Below are 19,185 nucleotides of genomic sequence, written 5' to 3'. Positions count from 1 at the left end.
ATTTTAATTGCCGTTTGTAAATTTTTAAGTTACTTCAACATTATGATTGCTAATACAATTTTAAGTAGTCTTATATCTGGGATGATGGAACCATTCTGTATCCTGATAGAGGTGCAGGCACGAGTATTATGTGTTAAGTTTCTTACACCTGTATATGTAAACTTTACTGTATTATCTTAAAAAGCAGATTTTTCTTTAAAGAGAAAAAAGTAGCCTTATTAAAGTTTAAGACGAGGTAACATTCCCCCTACAAACACTACTTTTTTTCAGGTGTCTTAGAGAATATCCTACAAGGAAGGGAGTTAATTTGATTAACTTTCACTTTTTAAAAATAAACTTGGGTTACAAGTAGAAAATGAAGCTACTAATTCCTACTTCAGATGGACGATTAAACGAGATAATTAAGTGCAATAATATGTTAAAGGCACTTAGTATGTACTTACAATATAGACAATATTAAGAGAAAAAAACTTGCTCACCTACTAAGGAATATACCATTCTTTATAACTGAACTTATTACATAAATCACTGTAGCCCTGAGGATTGCTGAACAAAAGTTTTAAAACATGAAAACTATGGACCACCTTTGTTACGTTAGACGGCCATTTAAAATCTTTAATCAAATTTCATCAAAGATTATCAGCCAGATTACATGCCATGATTAGCTTTCTATAAACAACCTTGTTTCTGTGTACAAATCAGTGTCAATGAAATAAAAAAATAAAACCGTATCCTAGGCAAAGAACTTTATTAACCTTGTTTCAAACTTTATTCCCAGGCTTCTTCAGCTTAATTAGCTGCAAAGAATGAATTGTGTATAAGCAAAAACTGAAAAGAGCTGCAGTGTCCAAGGGGCTTGGGCTTAAAAATATTAGAGATCTAGATTTTATCAGATCCATGAACAAAATTTTAAAAAGCAGTCATAATATAAAATAGCAGCTCCCAGTAACTTCTTCAAGTTTTATCTTCTTCAGAAGTTGACTCAATTCAGTTTGCTTCATTCTTGGAAGCTTCATCAAAATTCTCCACAAGATCTAGAAAAAGAAAAAAAAAAAAAAAAAACTGAAAAAAACCCAAATCTACAAATCAAGTTTAAAAAACGCTTTCAAAATATATCCTACAGTTAAATCAGGATATACATTTAAATTTAAATACTTTATTTCAAAAAAAATAAAGAAAAATAAATACTTTATTTCCAATGAGACTACTACCCATTTGGCACATTTTCAAGTGTAGATTTTGGCATGTAATTAAGACAAGGGAAAGAGGGAAATTCACATTAATCTGCTTATGACATAAATACTGTGCTTAAGAAGTACGTACATACCCTCCCTGGTTCCATTTCACCCAAAGAACTAAGCAATGTTAATACAATTAGTTAATATGGGGGTCAGAACCAAAGAATACCATCACAAACAATGTGAAGCTTTCCAGGATTCCTAAAGGACACCTGTCTATGCAATACTGAAACATTTCAGTCTAGGGATTCTACTGCTCAATAAGCGTATCTTGCAACAAAACAAATTATCAAATACCAGCTAATATAGAAAAATGCCTCCTGATTGCCAAGAGTTTTCCCGATTTTATAAAGGAGGATTGTACCATTCCTTAAGACATCTGAATTTCTCCATGCCTTCTCATAAATTTATTGATCTCAAGTAGGAAACAGAGGTCATTCATCATCTACCAGTTATTCTACTTATGTGACAATATACATACTTATTTATTCAATATTTGAAGTTAGATACTTACACCTTCTTGGGAACCCAATCAGAAAAAGCCAAGTCTATAAACATAACTCCTAGTTAAAAAACATTGCATTATTATTTCCATTCTGAGCAAGGTTCCTGTGTTCCTTTCCTGTCCTCTACCTTATAACCCCTTCCTCCAAGATAGTCTTTCCGGCAGTAAAAAGATTTGTTACTCTCCCTTGTTAAGATTCTTTAGTTTAACTGTAAATAAAGGTTCCTACCTGGAACTTCATCATCATCATCCTCTCCGGTAGCAAGTGGTGCTTTTCCATCCACGGCTGTGAAAGGGAAATGTACACATTACACATTTGTTAAGTCTGTGATAAACATTAACCAAAAGACCAGATGAAAAGTCAAATGTTACAACTTATGTTCATATGACAACAGTGACATTTGAGATTTCATCCTAAGTACTAATAACAACATGGTAGCCTAAGGTCTACAAATGAATCAGAATGCTATTAACAGCCAACAAAACAAATTCCATGCCCATCTTTTCAATCCCTCTGGCCCACCACAGGTCCTGAGGTGGTATAAAAATAGAGTACCCCCAAGGTACAAGTAAATCCACATAGCAAATTATGGTAAAGTTTCCCTAGGCAGGCAAAAATTAAGAGACTGTTTTCTCAAATATTGTTGTTTTGTGCACGGCATATAACAAAATACTTTCATCAAAAAATTAAGTGCCATTTTCTTAAGAAAAGACTATTAATACTGGGGGTGGGGGGAGGAGAAAGAGCACAAGCCAGGGGGAGGGGGAGGGGGGAAGGGGAGAGGGAGAAGTAGAGGGAGAGGCAGACTCCCTGCTGAGCAGGGAACAGGATGCTAGGCTCAATCCCAGGACCCTGAAATCATGACCCTAGCCAAAGGCAGAGAGATGGTTAACTGACTGAGCCACCCAGGTGCCCCTCCACCTTCTTTTTAATACACAACAAAGTAAACTATTCTTGGGAGTTGAGAGTTCACAGTACTAGCACTATCAGATTTTTTTTTTAAAGATTTTATTTATTTATTCACGAGAAAAACAGGCAGAGGGAGAAGTAGGCTTCCTGCAGGAAACCTGACACAGGACTCTGGGATCACGCCAAGCCAAAGGCAGACGCTCAACTGCTGAGCCACCCAGGCATCCCCCCTTCAGATTTTCAATGGGATACTTCCAAAGCCTATTTTAGCCCTGAAGGCCTTTGACTTACCTAGAATTTCTTATGCCTCTCAGTGTGACACACAAACACCAAAAACAAAAAAACAAAAAACAAACAAAAAAAAAACCCCCCAAAACTATGTCTATATAAAACATTAAAGGAGAAAGAGTGAATGCCTAGAAAAACATGGATGACTAAATAACAGACCATATAATAAACCTGTCTTGCTTCTACATTGCCATTCTTCAAAATTTTAAATAGAGGACCACAGCATAAAGTAGCTACATCTCTCAATGCACTTACTCAACAACAGGATTTTCTGCCCTGATCAAAATCCTTGTATTAAAAATACCCAAATAATGCCAGTCCAATTCTTAAACATTACTGGTAATACCAGTAATGGTAATTTACCAGCTGTAAATATGACTAAAAAATTTGACAAGTTATAATGTATCTTAATGAATTCTAAACTATCACTTATCAAAAAAAACAAAAAATTAATATATTCATCATTTCCAGCTGGTAAAAGTAAAAATTTTAGATCTCTAATCCATAGGAGAAAACAAATATTACACTGAATCCAGTATAATGATCACAGCATATTAGTTAACTTATTGAACACACTAAGAACACCTGCTTAGAAGTCATTGTAAGGGGTGCCTGGGTGGCTCAGTTGGTTTGCCGCTGCCTTCGGCAGGAGTCACAATCCTGGGGTCCTCCCTGCTCAGCTGGGGGGGATCTACTTCTCCCTCTCCCTCCCCCATCTCAACTCATGCTTGTGCTCTCATATGAATGGGTTAAAAAAAAGTCATCGTAAAAATTGTTACTTTTTAGAGGAAAACTGGCATTTCCAAATGTAGAGATATTCATATCTACTTGAGATCTTAGAAATTTACTGATAACTCAGTAATCCTGGGCAAAACCACTACTGGAAACTTACATTGTTTGGGCAGAGCTTCAGCCAGTCTTCTTAAACTAGTCAGACTGTCTGCACCAAGCTGGTTTAAGATACTGGGTAGCATTTCTGTCAGCTGCTTTGTCTCAGCATGGCCTGTAATGGTGAAAGTGTTCGCTGCCAGCGATGCCTGAACTTTAGGGTTGTTAAAATGGATCACTGTTCCTTGGTTTGTGAACATATTCACCTACAAAGAAAAAAAAAATTTAATTAGCAACATCCACCAAAATTTTTCAAAAACCAAACATTCTATTAAGAAAAAGCTGAGGACTGGATAACTAATCTACTACCTCACAGTGAAGCACAGGTTATATTTTGTCTAGAATGAGAAGTGCACTCTAATTGCTTTCAGATTTAGCAATTTCCCTAATATTCACTAGTGGAGTGGAAACCTACTTTAGAGGGATATGAAATTCTCTGATAGGATTGGAAAAAAAAAAAAAAACTTAATGTATAACCATTAAAAGCTTTTCCCAACGACATCATTTTTTTTTTTTTTTTAAAGATTTTATTTATTCATGAGAGACAGAGAGAGAGAGAGAGGCAGAGACACAGGGGGAAAAGCAGGTTCCATGCAGGGAGCCTGACGTGGGACTCGATCCTGGGACTCCAGGATCATGCCCTGAGCTGAAGGTGGTGCTAAACTGCTGAGCCACCCTGGGCTGCCCATGACATCTTGTTTTATAAAGAAATAAAATTTGACACTTACTTCTTCAATACCAGAGATATTGTTTACCCCTAACTTCTTTAAGGAGAACTGAAGTTTTTTATCATCTGCTGTAGCTGTTCTATGAACCACCTTCTTCTTTCGGCGAGCAGTTCCCTAGAGCGAGGAGAAAAGAAAACAGCACACATATATACCATACGACAGACATTTTCAAAAAGTTTGTAATTCCTTCCTGATCTTTGGATCTGTTTAAGAAAATTACCATAAGCACAAACTTCTAGGCAGCAAGTAGGCAATGACGGAAGCCTAAAGAAGGTTAACAAAGGAATCGTCTAGAAATCCTTAATAACTTCTAAGCTTCTAATTTTGTCATATATAAAAGAATGACTTTTTCCCAGTGCTACTTTTAGAATATCTGCTCTAGAAGTCATCAAAGAGGTGGCATGTATCAACCTAAATTAAGCCTCAACTAGAAGTTCCAGGTCCAAAACTATTAATCTTTTGTTTTTAATTAATGAAAAATCAACATCCATTAATATTCACGGGCACGACAGTATATGGACACATCCAAAGGAGTCTATATACAGACTTCTATAATACCTAAGAGTAAAATCTTAACCCACAAGTCCTTTACATGATCTGCCCTGCCCCTACTAGGCTGTTTTTGACCACATCTCCTATCACACATTCTCATCTTTAGCCAAATAAAACTCACAGTTCCTTCAACAGGCCAAAAAAGAAGCTTTGCACATACTGTTCCTTTCTTCCCCTACTATCTGCATTGGTTCCCTCCCTTACTACAGAGCTCTGGTCTTATTTCATCTTATCAGGGGTCTTTCCCACCACTCGATGTAAAAAAGCAAATTTTACAGTCACCATCTTTTATCTATCCAGCTTTATTTTTCTTCATAATAAATACTACTATACGAGATAAATGTATTTTATTGTCTCTCTCCGCTAGATAGAATGTAACCTTCTTAAGAGCTTCCATTCTGTTTACTGCTCTGAACGATACTGAGAACAGTGTCTGGCTCACTGAAGGCACTTAGTAACTTGGTGAAGGAATAAATACAGGCTTCAAGAAAACTTGTAGCCCCTTGTACTTATAGACAAGTCTCCAATCTCCTCCTCCTCAAACATATCCTATAAACCTTCAAAAGTAGGCAAATGTGACTCTCAATTTCTGATTAACATTCTTTAATAAATACTCTCAAGAACTCTTTTATATATGTATAGATTAAGCCCTTTACATGATACATAAAGCTCTTTATGGAAACGTTACCACCCACATATCTCAATATACCCCAACCCCCATACCAATTCCTATTTGTCCTTTAAAACCCTGTTCAAATCACTGCCTCTTTTGTGCCTTCCCTAAACTTTGCAATAAACCGTCCCCAAGCAAAATCATTCCCATCTCTGTATTTTGAAAGGCTTCTACTACACTATGTATATTCCACTATGAAAAACAGACTTTAAAAACAAAACAAAACACACTTTAAAAAAAAAGGATAACTATCTCCCCTACTAGCGTTAAAATCCCCTTAGGGACCATAAATTTCTTAAATTCCATATTCCCAGAAATGAGTACAGTTAATGGTTTAAGTAAATGATAACTGAACAAAATCAATAGTTACAAAAAATACTGGCTACCAACCCTCCCCAAAACCTTCCAGAATAAAAATCACTTTCACGTGGTCATGTAGGTATCTGGCAAAGAATTCTAACAGACATTCTAAACAACTACTATAAGATTCTAAAAAACAAACACACCTCCTGTAGATTCCACACACTTCATATCCGTAGAGTTTAATTTTTACTCATATAATTTACTATCAATGCTCTGATCGGATAATGAATAACGTTCTTTTATACCATTTATCTGAAAGTACCTAACAGATTTCTCTAAAGCAAAACTAACTCACCGAATTTCACATCGAATAATAAAGATATTTCTTAAAAGGTAAAGAAGTTATTTCCATATTACAATGACATAAGCATTTCCTATACTAACTGAAGTTCAATCTCACATCAACCTTAAGAATCTAAAAAACCTAGACTTCCCTTGCCCTAGAATGTTTCTCACAGCTAAAGAGGGATCAGAGTAACAACAGAAAGAAAGCACACAAACACATTATTCAGATTATTTCTTGTGAAACCTGTACTAAGAGATAGTTAAAAACCCTAATACAAGAACATCCAAACACTGACCCACAAAGAATATAACGAGTTTTTCTGGGACCTGAGGGCCACACCCAGCTCTTAACAATTGCTAAGAAAAAAGCAACACCTACTACTTGTTAATGGGCAGGTGCAGATCCTGAAGACTACTGGCTTCAGGAAAGGGAAAAGATCAGGATACATTCATTGTTGGCGGTCTGTAATTTCACAGCTGCACCTCTCATCATTTAGACCTATGTGCAACTTTTGACTATTTCACAGAAGACTTTCCTTGAAGGCAAATGCTTAAAATTGGAAAAAACTAATAGGTAATAACCTTGTCCCAGGGAAGCTTTACAAGTTTTACCAAGTTGAAGACCTGCTCTGTTCCAACAGGCTACCACACCCTGTTAAACACTAGGAATGTGCTAACACAACGCAAAATACAACCAAGTACATCTCCGTGGGGGAGGGGGGGGCTTCTGAGTTAGGTAAATTACTCAGAAAACAATCTAAAAAGTCCCAACTACAAAAAAGAATACCCTTGGATCAGTATCCAGCAGGAAAAATCAATTACCCAAAAACTTACCTAAAAACCTACCAAATACTCTCATTCTCTCAGTTTTAGCACATTTACAAAGTCAAAATGGAAGGGTTAGTTGCTTAGGTAATTATTTTCAGATCCAGTCACTGCCCTTAAAATCTGTGACATACCTTTAGCAAAAGGTTATCTTCCAAAATGTCCTAGAAAATGCCCAACTACTCTGGATTGCGTTTAGGTAAGAAGGCACGATAGGAAGGCCTTAACTTGAAAGAGACACAAACCTCTATTAAGGACAATTATCACCCAGAGGCTTGTGTTACAAACTACAATTTAAAAGATAAGTGGAACTCAAGTCCCGACTTACTGCATCTAAAAAAATAAAAAATAAATAAATAAAAAAGCAAAGCACCGAAGGTATACAAACTTCGGGCCAAAACGAGAGTGTGAGAGCCACAAGGATTGCCTGACCCCAATGACACATCTTCTCACTAAGGAAACACGATCGTTCTACCGAGACACCGACACTGAAGACACATTTTACCCGGGAGCGATAAGTGCTCTTTCCATCCGGACTCCTTTTCTTTTCACTGAACACACGCATGTCCCACGGACACGCTCCCTCGTGCACCGTGTAACCCCGCTTCCTCCCCTCCCCCGCCCTCGCCCTGCTGGCTCCACGAAATGCCCTGAAATGCCCTCTAGAGACGGTGACAAGCCAACGATGCAAGGAAAGCAAATACAAAACCTAAAAAAAAAAAAAAACAAAAAAAAAAAAAAAAAAAAAGAGCAAGTCCCCCAAAGGCCCCCCAAACATTAAAACTTAAAAAAACAACAAACAAACAAACCCCGAGAAACTATTAAAACTTACTTTCCCACCAATGCGCACTTGTGCTTGCAATTTGGCGAGTTTCTCCTGGTTCATGATAGTTTCTTTCATCTAGAAAAACAGGAAACCCTCAGCGAGGAAGCGTCTGGTTCACTCTAGCATTCCACGCTCGTTATTTCCCAAGACACCATCGGGGGAGGGGGAAAAAGAAGAAGGAAAAAAAAAAAAAAAAAGGAGTCCTGAACAGGCCGAGGCCTGACTTCCCAGGGCACCCCGCGGGGCTCCGTGGAGCCCCCGCCGAGCTCCCCGGCCCCGCCCCCGCAGGCCCCGCCCCCCGCGCGGCCCCCGGCCCCGCCCCCTCGCACGGCCCCGCCCCCCGCGCGGCCCCCGGCCCCGCCCCCCGCGCGGCCAGCAGCCCCAGCCCCTCCCCCCCGCCCCCGCCCCGGCCCCGGCCCAGCCAGGGCCTCCCCGGCCCGGCCCGGCCCGGCCACTGTCCGCAAAGCCTCGCGGTACCTGAGGCTCCTGTCCTCGGGTCCCGCCGCGAGGTGGAGGAAGAGACGGCGTCGCCTCGCCCCCAGGGCAGCCGCCCCTGGCTCGCCCTCGCCCCCGAGAGTCAGCCTGAGCGGGGGCGCCCGTCCGTCGCATCGCCTTGCTCTCCTCAGCCCTGTCCCTCCCTGTCTCGCTCCTTTCGGGCACTTCCCGCCCCCGTTCCCGTCCTCCTCCCACGCCGGCGTCCAGAGCCTTTTTGTACCTTGTTGGAGCGCAAATGGGACCGCGCGGGGGACTAGGGTTGGCGCTCGGGGGGTCTCAGGCGGACCAGCTGAGGTTAGGCGCACACACGCGGGGACGCAAGATGGCAGCTAGAGGGAGGCCGGAAGTGACGCACCGCGGCTTCCGCCCGAAGTCCGGAAGCGGGCTTTGCCGCGAGCCGCGCGCTCCGCTGCGCACGCGCGCCCGGGGCCCCGGCGTGGGTGGGCGCGGGTGGGCGGGGCGGGACGGGGCGGGCCCCGCGGGGCTCCGAGTGCGGCGGCGGCCGGGCCACGACTGAGCCTCCCGGGTCGGCCCTTTGCACGGTTGGGGTTGAGTGGGTCGGCCCGCGGGCCCGCCCTTCCCGCCGTCGGGAGCGGGAACGCGTGGGGCTCCCGGCGTGCGCTCCCGCGGCCCCTCTCGCTGGCTGCGGCTCGGAGCCCTCGTCCGAGGGTCGCAGACGCTCCCTCTGCGGCCGGAATCCGCCTTTTTTCAAGACGTTTTGCCGGAACCGGGTCCAGGTCAGCGGATCGTGCCTCCCCGGACGAGGCGGCGCGGCGGGCTGCAGGACCCCGCTCTGCGGTTGCTGGCGAGCGCCTTGGGGCGCGTCCCGGGCTGGGGCTTCCAGCGGGCGCCGCGGGCTGCGTGGGCTCCGTGGGCTCCGAGGGCCTGGGCGTGGAGCCGGGCGATGCGAGTGTCAGCGCAGCAGCCCCCCCCCGCCCCCCGCGTGCGGGACTCTCTCATTTCTTTTTTGTTGTTTACCAGAAACTTGGCTCCTTGTTATCAATGGGCATGGATTTTACAATGAACAAGTGTTGAACACATTTTCTTTTTTTTTTTTTTAAGATTTTATTTATTTATTCAAGAGACACACAGAGAGAGAGAGAGGCAGAGACACCGGCAGAGGGAGAAGCAGGCTCCATGCAGGGAGCCCGACGCGGGACTCGATCCCAGGACCTGGGGTCACGCCCCGGGCCGCCGGCAGGTGCCTAACCGCTGCCCCACCCGCCCTGGGGCGTCCCCCGATCTTGTTTCCTAACTGCGCAGTCGCAGTCAAAGGAGAATTTGTGCCCGGTGTGTTTGGAGGCTGAATTCCTGGCGCGGCAGTGTCCAGCTTGGGATCGCAGCGCTGTGCGCCAGCCTCTTCGTGGTCTTCGCCATGAGGCTCTTGCAGGTTACAAAATGAGCCCAAGAGCTCTCCTCTCCGGGGAAAATACAGTTTCTAGGACAAAGGGGACCTCGTGGGTGCAGATTCTGTCCAATTAAAATGAATCTTTCTGTTTTGGGATACTTTTCACGTGTAAATCTGTTACAATGTAGCGTCTCTAAGAAAAATAGGACAGCTGCCTTGCTTTTTTTTTTTTTTTTTTTTTTTTAAGGGTAAGTGTAGCAGTTGGTATTTTCTTAGGAAACAATGTTGCTCTTCTCTTAAACAGGAGTCAAGGTGAGTACAGAAGAAAGAGGAGCCGTTAGGCTAAGTGGGTTACTGTAAAGGTCAAAGTGACCGCCAGCATCATTCAGTGCAATGTGCAAATGTGCAAATATTGCAAAATGTATAGAAATACGCCCCTTTGGGGGATGCCTGGGTGGCTCAGGCGGTTAAGCGTTTGGCTCAGGGCAGGATCCCGGAGTCCTGGTCATCGAGTCCCCGTTGGGCTTCCTGCTCCGCGGGGACCCTGCTTCTCCCTCTACACTCCCCCTGCTTGTGCTCCTGCTCTCTCCCTCTGCATCACATAAATAAAATCTTTATAGTTATTTTTTTGAATTTATTCATGAGACAGAGAGAGAGGCAGAGATATACAGGAGGGAGAAGCAGGCTCCATGCCAGGAGCCCTACGTGGCACTTGATCCCGGGACCCCAGGGTCACGGCCTGGGCCAAAGGCAGGCGCTAAACCACTGAGCCACCCAGGGATCCCCACATAAATAAAATCTTAAAACCTCCCCTTTTTCCATCTTTGTTCAGGAACACATTCCCAGCCCTCCTTCTTCCATGTTATACTGAGGGCATTTGAAACTTTCAAGTCATACAATGTTTTTTTGAGCATTTACATAAATACACCATTCTTTCACCTACCTGTCACCTGATTGACCTTTTAAATACCTGTTTTTCAGGTAATATCCCAGGTTATTTTTAATTTTCCTTTGGTTCCCACTTGTCCTGGGCTTTTCTAATTTTTAAGACTCACCATGTTGAAAATCATGAAAGGTCCCCTAATGGGAAGAAGAGAATTTTGATTTTTGACTTCTGCTGCGACATTCTGTGAATGGTTAGGAAATCCAGATTCTGAATATTTACATTCTTATGTATAAGAATATTTATATTCTTAGTAATGTATAAGAATATTTATATTCTTAGTAATGTTTATATACCAGTCTTTTAAAAAAGTAATTGAAGGTTGTTTTTTTTAACTCCAGAAAAAAGTTACTATCTTAGCGATGACAAGAATAATTCACAATATCTATGGCAAATACGAGTTAGTAGTTCCCACACTTAACTGCTGAGCTTGAACAAACTCAAGGATTCAACATGACCTCGGTCAATAGATAGGCAAGAAAGGGGAAACCTGTGTGCTCGCCTTTGTTTACAGTTTGTGGTCTAATCAAAGTCCATGAATCGTTTTCACCTCTCAGTTGGACTTAAGTTGGCTTCGACCCAAACTCAAATACATACTTGATGTAATGATTTTGTGCCCATTTTGTGCCCATTTTGACCCACGGAAGGGTATTGGGAATCACTGTGGTTCTAGTTGCCTTGTGATCTGGCCCTTGACTGATAGCCACAATGGACCTTTTGTCTGTTTCTACATCTCCTTGAACTTCTAATACCCCCACTTTTGTTCAGTTACTGTCTGCAACTCATGTAGCTTTTGGTTTAAAAGTCTCCGGAAAGCCTTCTCTGACACCCTCGACCCCATTAAGTTACATCCATCGTTGTTATTTTTAGTTGTGGTACTTTATTAAATGTAAAATGATAGATTGATAATCTTGTTGAGTTCATGGAGAATTGAACCAGGAGTCTTAATAACAACTTCTAGGTTGATGTTGAGTGTTGGCTCTTTGACAGTTGGATCTTCACGGAAATCTGAGGAGGTAGTTTCTTCCCGTATTACTGCTCATATCACTGGCCGTCTAACTAATGCTTAAAGAGTTGAGGTGTGAAGATTGACACCACTTCATTTACCCTCCGTCAGCTGTACCATCTCTGTGCATCTGAATCTGTAAATTTTGCCTTTCTTGCTGTTAACACACAGAAGAGGGGATCCCTGGGTGGCTCAGCGGTTTGGCGCCTGCCTTTGGCCCAGGGCGCGATCCTGGGGTCCCAGGATCGAGTCCCACGTCAAGCTCCTGGCATGGAGCCTGCTTCTCCCTCTACCTGTGTCTCTGCCTCTCTCTCTCGGTGTCTATCATGAATAAATGAATAAATAAATATTTAAAAAAAACACAGAAGAAATATTCCCTCCACTTGTACGTTTGTGCATTTCATATAGGACCTTGATTCTTCTGTTAAATCCCTCTTATATCTGTTTTCCCCCTACAACTAGGTCATTCCACCAGTATGCTAAAATGCCTCCCTTTCAGGTGTTTCAGAAGAAAAACCAAAAACTTTTTTGATCTCTATTCTGCTCCAGCCACTACTTAATTTTGGTGTTTCCTTTTATAGCAAAATCTCTCCAAAGAATTGTCTAAACCTCCATCTTGACAAATCTGAAAGGCAAATTCTTAGTTCTCATTTTAGCCTTTAGGTAGCATTTGACACACCTGGCTACTTGTACATTTTTTAAATATTTTCTTCTCTAGGCTCCCAGAACATCTCGCTTCCTGGGGTGTCTTACTGACACCTCAGTCTACTTTGCTTTATCTTCTTTCTCTGCCTTCTAAATATTAGAGTTGGATACATTTTAGTCCTATCTTTTTTTCTACCTATACTCTTCCTAAGTCTTTTCATTCAGTCCCATGGCTTTAAATCTTAACTTTATTTTGCTAAGTCTCAAATTTATACTGCCAACCCTAACTTTTTGATTATCAGACTGAATATCTTTCTTACATTGTTGTGGAAAACTTCAAGTACATAGCACAAATAATATAATGAACTTCCATAGACCCACTACACGCATCAGCAGTTATTAAATTAATACGTATTTATTTCAGAAAACTTATATAAGATCACTCTGGAAGAAAGATACAGAAAGTTGAGTGCTAGGAAAGGGAGGAAGAGGAGCAGACAAGGATTTTTTGTTTTGCAGGGAACGTTGATAGAGAAACAATCTTGTGTGAAGATGGGGAGAGAAAACAGCTAAAATGTGCTTAAAAAGAAAAGATTTACTGAAGTCACAGGGATTATCCAAAACATCTTTTTTTTTTTAAGTTTATTTTTCTTAGTAATTTTTATACCAAATGTGAGGCTCAAACTCAGGACCTCAATATCAAGAGTCACATGCTAAAAAAAAAAAAAAAAAAAGAGTCACATGCTCCTCTGACCGAGCCAACCAGGTGCCCCCAAAGCATCTTCTAAAATCTCAGTTGCAAAAATAAAATAAAATAAAATAAAATAAAATAAAATAAAATAAAATAAAATAAAATATCAGTTGCCTAATATACTCTATATTTCTGAGACCGGAGTGAAACCAAGGAGGTCAACAACTTTTTTATAATTAAAAAAATAAAAGCTTTAAATGTTCACTTGGTGGGGGAAAAAAACCTACTGAAAATAAATTGCTCTTAGAATATACATTGCCTGCAGTCAGACAAGGATGATAAATGGGTACGAAGATCCTAGAACGTCAGTAATGAAAGCAAAGCATGATGAAAGTCTACATTATCCAAATTTTGCTGATCACCTATTTAGTGTACAGTTTATTATCTTCACCACGCTAAAATATTTTTAAGGGCTTTCATAGCTATGTAATTCTCCCCGATCCTATTATCTTCTTAGTCTTTCAAATTGCTTAAGGTAATAAACTGAACACTTTATAGAGGCCAGTCTTCTTTCTTCTTGCCATGACTGCTATTCTTTATTAGTTGCAATTCAGTTTATCAGTGTTTATATGCTGAGAGTTTCCAGTATGTGCCTTCTTATAAACAGCATAAACCAAAGTGAGAATTGTATCTTACACTCTAGTAAAAGCAAGTGCTACAATGACGGTGGGTCAATATGGATGATGGACTTTGTTGCTAGGTTCAGTATTTTTGGTTTTTTGGTTTTTTGGTTTTTTGGTTTTTTTTAGTATTTTTGTATTAAAACTGATATGGCAACAAGGAAAAGGACTGACAAACTGGTAAACTTTAGTTGCTTTAGTGAGTATGTGGAGTTGTCATTTATAAAGATAGGAGAGGACTAGGCATATAAGGAACAGAGGAATATAAAGAACTTCAAGGAAATTAAATCAGATCCTGCAGAAAAATGTATATACTGGTTTATTTGTATGTCTTTTAAAAGTGACTGGAAAACACTCTCGACAAGATAGTAATATAAATCCGACGTCCTTTTAAATATATCTTCCAATTTAATATTTGCTAACTTTGCCAGCATCCAGCATCCTTGTTTGCTTTTCTTGGGAGTCCGAACTTGTATTTTTGGTTTAAAGAATAAGAGGGTTGTAGGAACAAGGAAAGTGATGTAGGAGATTGACACTCTACATTTTATATCATTTTGGAGCTGCAAAGGTAAATTACAGGTCCAAGTGGCTCAAACTTTGGTTTGAGAACAGGAAACTGAGAGCCACAGGAAAATTAAAGCTTTAAAGGTATGTCTTGGGGGCGCCTGGGTGACGTGGTGGGTTAATCATCTGACTCTTGGTTTTGCCTTAGGTTGTAATCTCGGGGTTCTGGGATTGAGCCTGGCATCAGGCCTCTGGCTCAGTGGGGTATCTGCTTCCTCCTCTGCCTCTCCTCTTTCCAACCCCTGCCATCCTGCTCGTGCTTGCTCTCTATCTCAAATAAATAAAATCTTAAAAAAAAAAAAAAAAAAGGATTGTCTTTCTGTCTCCTGCCCCTTAGCCTCGCTCTTGTGCCCTCTCTCTCTCTCTCTCAAAAAAGGTGTGTCCTGGAAGGAGGTGGGGCTAGTGCAAATTTAGCAAGTAAAAATAAACAGTTTGAAGCAACCTTTCTTGTTAGGCAGAAAATGCCAGCAGAGCATTAATTTTTCTAGTAGATTTTTAAAAAATTAAAAGTTAGCTTAAAAGTTAGCTATTAAAAAAAGCACTGTACCAAGTTTATAGAGACAAAGAGTCCAGCCCAGCTTTCTCTCCGTGTTTATAAGCTGAGCCACCTCCAGCAAGACTATCTCACACGGCCCTTAATTCAACCTGATTTTTTTTTAATTAAAAAAAAATGGTTTTGCCCTTTCTATTTTTTTAAAAGATTTTTAAAATTTATATTGTTTGAGAGAGAGAGGGAGAAGGAGAAGCAGACTCCCTGCTGAGCAGAGTCAGACATGGGACTCTATCCCAGGACCCCGAGATCATGACCTGAGCCCGAGGCAGATGTTTCACTGACTGAGCCACCCAGGCGCCCCTGCCCTTTGTATTTTTAGGTTACATTTAAGCACCTTTAAAGATGTATTCTGCAGTTTATTGGGGAACTTTTTTTTTTTTTAAAGCTTTTATGTGCTCAAAACAATGTGACTGTTGCGGAAACCAAATCTATAGACGTTTTAAAATTTAAACTGGGGTAACTTGGTGACTACCAAATTGTAACTGACTCACTTTCTTGTTTCAGTAGTTTGTCTTCTCCCCAAGCTCACATCCAGTGCTAGCCAGGACCATCACACATCCCCAGGGGGATTTCCTTCCATGGGCTGATGGCCTGTCTTAAAGTCTGCACCTTTTAGGTTTACTGTCAGGACACCCAGTGTTTATTTGTCAGATATATTACACTGCTCATGTATTACTTTTTCTTTTTCTGTTGTTTTTTTTTTTTAAACCAAGTTGTTAAGGTAGAAAATAAAAGACCAATATATAATTAGTGACTTCATTTGGTTAATAGAACTGTCCAGATTTCAAACCTAGAAGGCATTTCATTTTGTATATTCCTGTATCATTTGTCACTGATATAAAAAAGTGGGAAAAAAACCCAGAAGTAATCATTTCATTGTTTGCATTTGGGTGGTAGACCCAGTATTCTTGATATATGGTAGGATGATTACTTTTTTTTTTTTTTTAGTTGACATATTTTTTTTTAAAGTTGACCTATATGCAGACTTCTATTCCATATACATGTTAGGCTTGTTAAATTATTTTAAAATTGCATTGACATTGTGTAGATTAATTTGGGAAGCTTTTATATCTTTACTAATTGTATGAATCTGCTTTCAGTTGCAGTAAATAGATATGGCTATTTTTACAGGTATAATATAGGGAATTGGTGCTTAGAAAATTATTGAATGGGCTGGAAGAGTGGGCTTTAGCTTAGGCATCAAGAATGAGTCCCAGGGACGCCTGGATGGCTCGGCAGTTGAGCATCTGCCTTCGGCTCACAACCTGGTCCCAGAATCCGGGATCGAGTCCCGCGTCGGGCTCCTTGTGGGGAGCCTGCTTCTCCGTCTGTCTCTGCCACTCTCTCACTCTCTCTGTGTATCTCCTGAATAAACAAATAAAATCTTTAAAAAAAATGAGTCCCAGGATAATACTACAGAACATGACTATTAAGGGAGCTGATACTACCCATCAGGGGACGGAGAATCAATATGCTAGGACTAGAATTATTGATGTTAAGAATAGATGACTATAGGGGTGCCTGGTGACTCCATTGGTCAAGCATCCCGTCTTGATTTTGCCTTAGCTCATGATCTTGGGGTTCTGGGATTGAGCCCCATGTTGTGCTGCACGCTCAAGGGAGAATCTGCTTGATGATTCTCCCTCTTCCCCTGCCCCTCCTCCCACTGGTGTTCTCTCTGTGTCAAATAAATAAGGAAATCTTAAAAAAAAAAAAAAAGACTACTTTAACCACAATGTGAGAGTCAAGAAGATACTGTATTACTCAACACCCACAAAGCCAATGACTGTGCTCTAGAAAGCAGCTGCAGAAAATACTAATATATTCACCACTATGCTCGCTAGCCAAAAAAAAACAAAGCAGCAGGAAAAAGGCTTTGGCCTTCTACACCAAATCTTACTTAAATGTACCCAATTGGCAGAAATCATTTACTTCAAGAACACTAAAACTGCAAGGGTATCTGGGAAATGTAGTTCTTAGAAAATGTTTTTAAAATATTTTCTTTATTTTAGGGGGCAAGGGATGGACGGGGAAGGAAAGGGCAAGCAGACTCTGCACTGCGCATGAAGCTTGACCAGCTGGATCCTACAAGCCCACATCAGACCCGAAGATCTGACCTGAGCCAAAATCAAGAGTCAGCTGCTCAACTGACTGAACCACCCAGGCACCCCTGGGAAATGTAGTTTTTAACTTTTCAAGATTTATAATATAGAAGTAAGCTTTATAAACAGATGCTGAATACCAACCTACCTTGTCCGTGAATATAGTGCAACTATTGTTTCAAATATCTTATGTATTTTATTATATATATATATTTAAAGATTTTAGTTTTAAGCAATCTCTACCCCCAACATGGGGCTTGAATTTAAAACCCCAAGATCAAGAATCTCATGCTCTACTGGCTGAACTAGCCAGGTGCCCATATTTTATTTATTTGTTCATTTAAATTCAGTTTGCCAACATATAATACCCAGTGCTCATCCCATCAAGTGCCGCCCTCAGTGCCCATTACCCAGTCTCCCCGTCACCCCACCCACTTCCCCTTCTGCAACCCTTTGTTTCCCAGAATCAGGAGTCTCTCATGTTTGTCTTCCTCTCTAAGTCTTCCCCACTCAGTTCCTCTCCTTCCCTTTTAGTCCCTTTCACTATTTCTTATATTCCACATATGAGTGAAACCATATGATAACTATCTTTCTCCGACTGACTGACTTCACTCAGCATCATACCCTCCAGGTCCATCCACGTTGAAGCAAATGGTGGATATTTGTCATTTCTACTGGCCGAGGAATATTCCACTGTATACATAGACCATATCTTCCCTATCCATCATCTGTCGATGGACACCGAGTCTCCTTCCACAGTCTGGCTATTGTGGACATTGCTGCTGTGAACATCGGGGTGCAAGTGTCCTGGCGTTCCACTGCATCTGTATCTTTGGGGTAAATCCCCAGCAGTGCAATTGCTGGGTTGTAGGGCAGATCTATTTTTAACTCTTTGAGGAACCTCCACACAGTTTTCCAGAGTGGCTGCACCAGGTCACATTCCCACCCACAGTGCAGAGGGCTCCCCTTTCTCCACATCCTCTCCAACATTTGTGGTTTCCTGTCTTGTTAATGTTCCCCATTCTCACTGGTGTGAGGTGGGATCTCATTGTGGTTTTGATCTGTATTTTCCTGATTCCAGGTGATGTGGAGTATTTTCTCATGGGCTTGTTGGCCACGTGTATGTCTTCTTTGGAGAAATGTCTGTTCATGTCTTTTGCCCATTTCATGATGGGATTGTTTGTTTCTTGGATGTTGAGTTTGATAAGTTCTTTACAGATCTTGGATACTAGCCCTTGATCTGATATGTCATTTGCAAGTATCTTCTCCCATTCTGTAGGTTGCTTTTAGTTTTGTTGACTGTCTCCTTGGCTGTGCAGAAGCTTTTTATCTTAACGAAGTCCCAATAGCTCATTATTGTTTTGTCTCCCTTGCTTTTATAGACATGTCTCGCAAGAAGCTCTGTGAGTTCAAATAGTTGCTCAGGCATCCATATTTTATGTATTTTAATTGAGATGACTTTTTGAAGATCTTGCACATGCTTTGTTAGCTGGATTCCCAGATATATTATAGTTTTTTTATTTTTTATTTTTATTACATGTGGTTGGTATACAATGTTTATACTCTTTTTTTTAAGAATTATTTATTTATTTATGATAGACACAGAGTGAGAGAGAGAGAGAGGCAGAGTGTGTCACAGGCAGAGGGAGAAGCAGGCTCCATGCCGGGAGCCCGACGTGGGACTTGATGCCGGGACTCCAGGATCGCACCCTGGGCCAAAGGCAGGTGCTAAACCGCTGAGCCACCCAGGGATCCCTATACTCTTTTTTTTTTTTAACCTCTTTTATTTTGGATACTTATTTTAGATATTCCTGGTCTGTCAAATTTATCTGTACTACCTTTGTTAAATAGAAAAACATTAATTTTTTACTCCAAGGTGATCCAGTCATCAATTTACAGAAAACCCAAAGACAGAAAATCTGTTATTCTACAGAAGGAGGGTGGCTCAGTCGGTTGGGCATCCAACTCTTGGTTTCAGCTCAGTTCACGATCTCATGGGCCATGAGATCAAGCCTCACATCGGGCTGCTTGTGGATTCTCTCCCTCGGCCCCTCCCTCCCCTAAAATAAATAAATCT

At 41.2% G+C, this 19,185-nt stretch overlaps 1 protein-coding gene and 1 long non-coding RNA gene across 5 annotated transcripts; one reads left to right on the top strand and one right to left on the bottom strand.

Moving 5' to 3' along the window:
- Positions 1-585: 585 nt before the first annotated feature.
- BTF3 (basic transcription factor 3) lies at positions 586-8,954 on the bottom strand. Of its 3 annotated transcripts, none has more exons than XM_077898160.1 (7): positions 8,797-8,954; positions 8,088-8,156; positions 4,558-4,671; positions 3,834-4,035; positions 1,973-2,029; positions 1,753-1,801; positions 586-1,034 (listed from the first exon to the last, which is right to left on the bottom strand). In XM_077898160.1, the coding sequence occupies exons 2-7, from the start codon at positions 8,154-8,156 to the stop codon at positions 1,016-1,018; spliced, it is 510 nt and encodes a 169-aa protein (XP_077754286.1). In that variant the 5' UTR covers positions 8,797-8,954; the 3' UTR covers positions 586-1,015. The 3 variants fall into 3 exon arrangements, with proteins under 3 accessions (XP_077754286.1, XP_077754283.1, XP_077754285.1); XM_077898157.1 differs by lacking the exon at positions 8,797-8,954 and adding an exon at positions 8,559-8,776; XM_077898159.1 differs by lacking the exons at positions 1,753-1,801; positions 8,797-8,954 and adding an exon at positions 8,559-8,774.
- A 72-nt stretch (positions 8,955-9,026) lies between these two features.
- LOC144314255 (uncharacterized) lies at positions 9,027-19,163 on the top strand. Of its 2 annotated transcripts, XR_013380079.1 has the most exons (3): positions 9,027-9,313; positions 17,019-17,220; positions 18,708-19,163. It is a non-coding gene; the product is annotated as an uncharacterized LOC144314255 (long non-coding RNA). The 2 variants fall into 2 exon arrangements; XR_013380080.1 differs by lacking the exons at positions 17,019-17,220; positions 18,708-19,163 and adding an exon at positions 9,639-10,080.
- The last annotated feature ends 22 nt before the right edge of the window (positions 19,164-19,185 follow it).

The sequence above is a fragment of the Canis aureus genome, chromosome 5, assembly GCF_053574225.1.
Source record: "Canis aureus isolate CA01 chromosome 5, VMU_Caureus_v.1.0, whole genome shotgun sequence".
Classification (NCBI taxonomy): Eukaryota; Metazoa; Chordata; class Mammalia; order Carnivora; family Canidae; genus Canis; species Canis aureus.
Note: the sequence above shows the minus strand (reverse complement) of the source record. Positions and strands in the feature narration are given on the sequence as shown.